Source organism: Carlito syrichta, unplaced genomic scaffold (genome assembly GCF_000164805.1).
Source record: "Carlito syrichta isolate Samal-C Ts95f unplaced genomic scaffold, Tarsius_syrichta-2.0.1 Scaffold311970, whole genome shotgun sequence".
In the NCBI taxonomy this organism is placed as follows: domain Eukaryota; kingdom Metazoa; phylum Chordata; class Mammalia; order Primates; family Tarsiidae; genus Carlito; species Carlito syrichta.
Genome location: NW_007256066.1, coordinates 467151 through 474139, shown reverse-complemented (window position 1 = coordinate 474139; position 6989 = coordinate 467151). Strand labels below are relative to the sequence as shown.

Below are 6989 nucleotides of genomic sequence, written 5' to 3'. Positions count from 1 at the left end.
CAGGCGGGTCTCGAACCCGCAGGCTCAGGCAATCCACTCACCTCAGCCTCCCAAAGGCGTGGGATTACAGGCTGAGCCACTGAACCTGGCTTCAATTTTCTTGTCAGTTCAGTAGGGTTGATGAGGAGGCTGGCCCTTGGAAGCTCACCTTGGGGGCTTCAAGCATGACTCACAGGCAGAGAGAGGTAAAGGCCAGAGGAAAACTGAAATGCTAAGTTCTGAAGAATGCCTGTACGGGCAGCTCCATGATGCCTACAGCTGCCCCATGGAAAGTGTCTGGATTCCTCACCAGCCCAAACGGGCTAGTTGGAAGCTAAGGCAGAGGGAGAGGAAGTTGTCCCTCTCAGTTAGTCTCTTCTCTGGCTGCTTCTCAATGGGGACCCCCTCAATCACTGCACTCTTGGTCAACTCACCTTAAGGGCAGTCATCTCTCTTTTTCAAGAAACTGCCCTGACTGCCCTTTCCCTAGCCTCACCTCCCATCAGCCTCTCCTCCCTCCAGCCTCCCCACTTGAAGCCTCTCCATCAATTTCGCCTTCCTCACCCTCCTCCCTGGCAGCTTCTCTCTCAGGGCATTCAGTGTGGTGAGTGACAGCTTCTTCTCATGATCCAACCCCTGTGCCTTCCCATCCAGCTCTTAATTGTACATCAGAAATGAAACGTTTATGTGTATCATAAAAGTAACACTATGTCCATCATAAGGGTAAATTTTAAAAGGTAAAACAAAAAACATAACCAGCCATTAGTAAATATAATTTAAAAATTCTTTTAGTCCCCAATATTGTAGCAATCAGATACTTTCAGGAAGTTGCAAGACTTAGGGTGTTCTACTGTTCTCATTCTGATTTACATTCTAGCGGTGTTCTGACTCTCCTTTAAAACTGGTGCCATTATTTCAGTCTTCGGTGAATGTATAAAAATGCTGTCTAGCTCTTCGCCTCACCCTCCCATCCTCCAGCAATGGAAAGTCATAACTACAGTTGCATATCCTGGGATTGAATCCACTGCTGCTTTTTTGGGAGTGTTAGTCAGTTAGTCTTTTCTGAAAGAAAGTAGCTTTAGGAAATCGTTCTGGAAAGCAAATGTCAAGTTTGATCGCCAAGCCCACACATGGAGAGCACTTCACATTCTGTAGCAAATTCGAATACCCTCCTTCATTTGGCCAACCCATACTCTCCAAACCTCCGCACCAACACATAGACACACCAAGAGAAATATTGAGCAGTGTTACCATCTGGTGGGTTTAATTTAACAAACATAGATTTCTTTTTCATTCTGAAAAACGTTGCCCTCAAGGAAACTTGCTCATCTGAAGAATAAATGTGCATCTCGGCCTCAGAATTAAAAAGCAAAGAGATTTAACAGTATAATTGGTTTCTTCCACTTCCAGTGTCTGCCTCCAAATTTTTCATTTACCATTTAATTCAGTTCAGTAACTATTTACTGAGTGTCTACTGTGTATTGGGCACAGGGGATGCAGCCACTAAGCGGGATGAACCCAATGCCTGCCCTCTGTCTGGTGTATACTTGACATTGACCACAGGACTGGGTGAAACCAGCCTCTTGACACCTAGGCCTCCCACCATATTTTCAAGCAGAACCTCTGCGAATCCCTCTTAGGGCACCCATACATCATAAACAACTCAAGGAATGAGAGACCCATCACTGAATTCCCACTGCCCAGCACAGTGCCTCATGCATACTCCACACTCATTAAATATTCACTCGATGGCTGGATGGATGTGAGTTGTCATAAAAAGAAAAACTTGGCCAGGCACAGTGGCTCATGCCTATAATCCTAGCACTTTGAGAGGCTGAGATGAGACAGTTACTTGAGGCCAGGTATTCGAGACCAGCCTGGACAACATAGAAAGGCCCCTGCCCCCGTCTCTACAAAAACTAAAAAAGTTGACCAGGCACAGGTGGTATGCACCTGTAGTCCTGGATGCTCAGGAGGCTGAGACTGGAGGATCTGTTGAGCCCAGGAGTTCAAGGCTGCAGTGAGTTAGGATCACACCACTGTACTCCAGCCGGAATGACAGTGTGAGACCTTGCCTCTAAAAGAAAAGAAAAGAAAAGAAAAGCCTGCTTAGCTGGATGTGCATAGTCTATGTAGCCATGGAACTATCATGCAAATAAATATTACCTTTTACTCTGCCACTCCTGCACAGTATTTGCCTAATTCTTCTTCCATCATAGCAGGGCACTAGAGCCTGAGAACTGTTGCGGCGGGAGAAGGTGGATTTGTACCTGTGTGCCTTTTTGCTAAATATGTCTTACAGAAAGAAAATGCTCATCTAATGCCCGAATCACTTTCTTGTTATTTAAGTTCGCTTCCTTCTCCCACGACTCCCCTCTCTGTGAATATCTGCAAAATAGAGTGCATATTCATGGAGTTTGAAAAGTACAGGCTACTCAGAGAAATAAACCGGTCACAAAACGACAAACACTGCATGATTCCATTTACAGAAGCACCTAGAGTTGTCCAATGAGACAGAGAAAATAGAATGGTGGCTGCCAGGGGTTGGGGAGATGGGAGGATGGGGAGCTATTGTTTAAAGGGTACAGGATTTCAGTTTTGTGAAGGAAAAGTTTTCCTGGAGATCGGTTGTACAACGATGTGAATGTACTTAACACTACTGAGCCGTACACTTAACAGTGGTTAAGATGACACAGCTCATGTGATGTGGATTTTACCATAATTTTTTAAAATGTAGATTTGTTTTGTTTGATGCACTCTTCATGTGTGTTAATATTTCACAATTTTAATGTGAAACAAAACAAAACACTTGGTTGCATTGTTCTCTAAAGACAGTGACGCTTTCTCCCCTATTGAACAGACTTCTTACTTCAAAAACTCATTGCTCATTAAATATAAATATAGACCTCTTACCAGTTTAATTTAAAGAGATATATTTTGAAACCCAGGAAATAGACCTTTCTTCAGACTTAATGTTCATTTGAAGAATTCTTTGGGGTTTAGCACAGTGCTAAACATTTTGTTGTCTGGATAAATTGATTTTTTAAAAAAAGGTTCAGGCATGTCCTTCTGGTTGTGTTCTGGGATTCATTCCACTAGCTAAGTTTGCTATAGAACTTCCCCTTCATTCCCCAGTGCAGAAAGGAAATTGTACAAGAAAACTATTAACAGCTGGAATTTAATGGTTTTAAAAAGTTCCCAGAGAAATAGGCCCGGGTACAGTGGCTCATGCTTGTGATCCCAACATTTTGGGAGGCTAAAGTGGGAGGATCGCTTGAGTCCAGAAGTTTGACACCAGCCTGGGCGCATAGTGAATCCCTGTTTCTACACACACACACAAAAGTTCCCAAAGAAATAGGTCGTTTAACCAGTACGTATGTGAATTTATTTATTTGGGGGCTTGCTCCCCACCCTCTCTCCTAGATCTGAGGTTCCGAGAAACACTAAGCTCGGCTGTTATTCCCCATTGTCTGTGTCTCCCACAGGTCACGGTTTGCCGTGGACATACAGACGGCATCCTCCAGAGGGCTGGTGTTCTTCGCTGGCACTGAGAACGCCTCCATGGCACTTTACCTTTCAAAAGGCCGTCTTGTCTTTGCACTGCGGATAAATGGGAAAAAACTGAGGCTCAAGAGCAAGGAGAAATGCAACGACAGGAAGTGGCACACGGTAAGAGCCAGAGCTGTAGCAGTCCCTCCCATGGGTGCAGACTTCCCTGTTGAGGAGCTGGAAATAGGAGTCCGAGCGTCCTTCCCAGGCACAAAGGCACCATGGGAGCTTGTGTGGTTGCAGGCCCCGAGCGCCCAGCATTTTGGTACTGGAGGGTGCAGCACACGCCATGCACAGATGCCACACTCTGTGCTGAGATGGGCTTCACTGATGTCTTCATCAGTCTCTTCCAGACCTCCCTGGGTGGCCTTGTACTCCTTGCCTCCTCCCACCGTTTTGCTCTCCTTCAGGGCCAATTTTCAGGCCTCCAGGCCCCTTATGTCTTCCCCATAGAACAAGTTCAAAGATCCACAGTCATCCCGCGCCTTTGGGAGGCTGAGGTGAGTGGATTGCCTGAGTCTGCGGGTTCGAGACCCGCCTGGGCAGCGAGACCTCATCTCTACAATAAATCAAAAAATCAGCCGGGCGTGGTAGCGCATGCCTGTAATTCCGGCTACTCGGAAGGCTGAGGCGGAAGGATCGCCGGAGCCCAGCAGGCGAGGCTGTGGTGGCCGGGAGCGGCCACTGCACTCCAGTCTGGGCGACTGAGTGAGACTCCAACTCAAAAAATAAATAAATAAAGATCCACAGTCTTAGCATTCCAGCTCTTGCCTGAAGGCATGCCAGGTTTAAAGAATTACAGTGTAGGCCAGGCATGGTGGCTCATGCCTGTCATCCCAGCACTTTGGGAGGCCAAGGTGTGAGGACTGCTTGAGCCCAGGGTTCGAGATCAGCCTAGGCAACATAGGGAGACCCTGACTCTACAAAAAATAAAAACTTAGCCAGGAGTGGTTGTGCATGCCTGTAGTCCCAGCTACTCGGGAGGCTGAGGTAGAAGTATTGCCTGAACCCAGGAGGTCAAGGCTACCTCCACTGCACTGCATCATGCCACTGCACCAGCCTGAGTGACAGAGTGAGATCCTGATTCAAAAAAAAGAAAGAAAAGAAAAAGAAAGAAATGCAGTTTAAGGCAAGAAGGGGCCTATTTATTTTTTCTAATGAGGGAAGTAGAACTCTGAACAACTTAAGGGACTTGACAAGTTGTATTCACTTAGTCATTCAACAAATATGTAATGAGCTGCCCTTATAGAACATATAGGTAAAAAATCCTCAATATAATATAGATATCAGCAAGTGCTTTAAGAAAACACTAGAGCCGGGTACAGTGGCTCAAGCCTGTAATCCCAGCACTTTGGGAGACCAAGATGAAAGGATTGCCTGAGCTCAGGGGTTCAAGACCAGCCTGGACAACTTGGTGAGACCTCGTCTCTACAATAAATCAAAAAATAAGCCGATGTGGTAACATGCACCTGTAGTTCCAGCTACTTGGAAGGCTGAGGCAGAAGGGTCACCTAAGCCCAGCAGATCGAGGCCGTGGTGGCCATGAGTGTGCTACTGCACTCCAGTCTGGTGACAGAGTGAGACTCCAACTCAAAAATAAAAAAATAAAAAAAACAAAAACAGAAAACACTAGAGCAAAGTAAGAAAATGACAGAGAGAGAGACTATTTTAGGCAAGGTAGTCAAGACCTTGACCAATCATGCGAAGTGAGAGGGAAGGGATTCCCAGCAAAGGGAACAGCAAATACAAAGACCTCCAGGTGGGAATTCGCTGAGGGAACAAAACACAAAGTGAGAAGAAATGGGATTAGAGAGGAAGCAGGACCCAGACCTCTGAAGTTTTGAAAGCCAAGCTAAGGACTTTGGATTTTATTCCAAAGTGTCTCTGAAGCTTTCAAAGAGTCTTCAACTCATTCATGAACAGGTTTATATATCTCTTTAACTCTCTTTAGCGGAAGAGACACCCAGGGGTTAAGAGCAGAAGCAGGGAGCCCAGATGGATGCTACTGCCTTGGCCTGGAATGGCAGTGGGGGGAGGTGGGGAGAGGTGACTGTCTGAAGGTGGATCCAAAAGGGCTTGCTGGTGGATTGCATGTAGAGTGAGAGAAAAAGGGAGGGGCTCACATTGTGTCCTGTGATTTGGGGCCAGCAGTTCAGTCCTCAGAGGGACACTTACAGAGAATGGAGAAGATGGAGAGGAGGTGGATGTGGCCAGGGAGAGAGCAGCTCAGAGCAAGGGCAAATGAAGACTTCTGTCTAGAACATCTCAGGGTTGAGTGGCCTTTCTGACATTCAAGCCCTCATGTTAGTAGACAGTAGGCTCGAGGTCACAGCTAGGCATATAGGTTGGAAAGGCATCCGTGAAGAATCTCAGCCATGAGATGGCAGAATCCACATTAGAGCCCAGGGATCCTAAGTTCCAGCAAAGAAATGAAACACTTGCTCCTCTTGTTAGAAGAGAAAGATCATACGGGGAGACACCCCTTATCAACAAGGGTGCCTGAACGAAACATATTTGCATACCTAATCCTTAACTGTACCCCACAATAATAAAATAAAAAATATTGTTTAAAAAGAAAAGCCAGGCTAGGTGGCTCAGCCTGTAATCCCACGCCTTTGGGAGGCTGAGGTGAGTGGATTGCCTGAGCCCGAGGGTTCGAGACCGCCTGGGCAGCGAGACCTCATCTCTACAATAAATCAAAAATCAGCCGGGCGTGGTAGCACGTGCCTGTAATTCCGGCTACTCAGAAGGCTGAGGCGGAAGGATCGCCGGAGCCTAGCAGGTCAAGGCTGCGGTGGCCGGGAGCGGCCACTGCACTCCAGTCTGGGTGACAGAGTGAGACTCCAATTCAAAAAAAAAAAAGAAAGAAAAGAAAAGAAAAGAAAGAGCGTCTTTCCATGAGCTCCAGGAGCCCTGCTCAAGACCCTGTGACTACACCGTCCCCCTCGCCCACAGCCTGGCACTAGACAAGTGATTCCTTCCTCTTTGTGTATGTGCCTTTAGCTGTTTCTCTTTTGTTTAAGTTTCCAGGTCAATTGTATCTTTTGATGAGTCCACTTTTAAGCAATCCTTTTTTTTAATTTAGCTCCCCCCTTTTTAGCTCAGTTTGTTCAGTATCTAACATACTCTCACAAAATGATGGTGATGATAGCAACAGGAGAAAAGTCACTCATGTTTTAAAGCTGTTTGCAGGAACAGATAGACTTTTTAAAAAATTTGACCACTAATAAAATGCAGCGCCAATTGTCAATAGTAAAAATATGATTCACTTTTTCTTTTCTCTGAAGGTGACATTTGGACATGACGGAGGAAAGGGGCACTTGGTTGTAGATGGACTGAGGGCCCGGGAGGGAAGTTTGCCTGGAAATTCCACTGTCAGCATCAGAGCACTGATTCACCTGGGATCATCTCCATCAGGGAAACCAAAGGTAAATACTTATGCTTCAGAGCCACAGATAAAA

At 46.1% G+C, this 6989-nt stretch overlaps 1 protein-coding gene across 1 annotated transcript in view; it reads left to right on the top strand.

Moving 5' to 3' along the window:
• LAMA3 (laminin subunit alpha 3) overlaps positions 1–6989 on the top strand; it is a 39465-nt gene that overhangs the window by 23646 nt on the left and 8830 nt on the right. Inside the window, exons 14-15 of the mRNA XM_008069377.2 lie at positions 3465–3648; positions 6816–6956. Of these exons, the coding sequence (XP_008067568.2) occupies positions 3465–3648; positions 6816–6956 (325 nt within the window). The remainder of the gene's footprint in view (positions 1–3464; positions 3649–6815; positions 6957–6989) is intronic.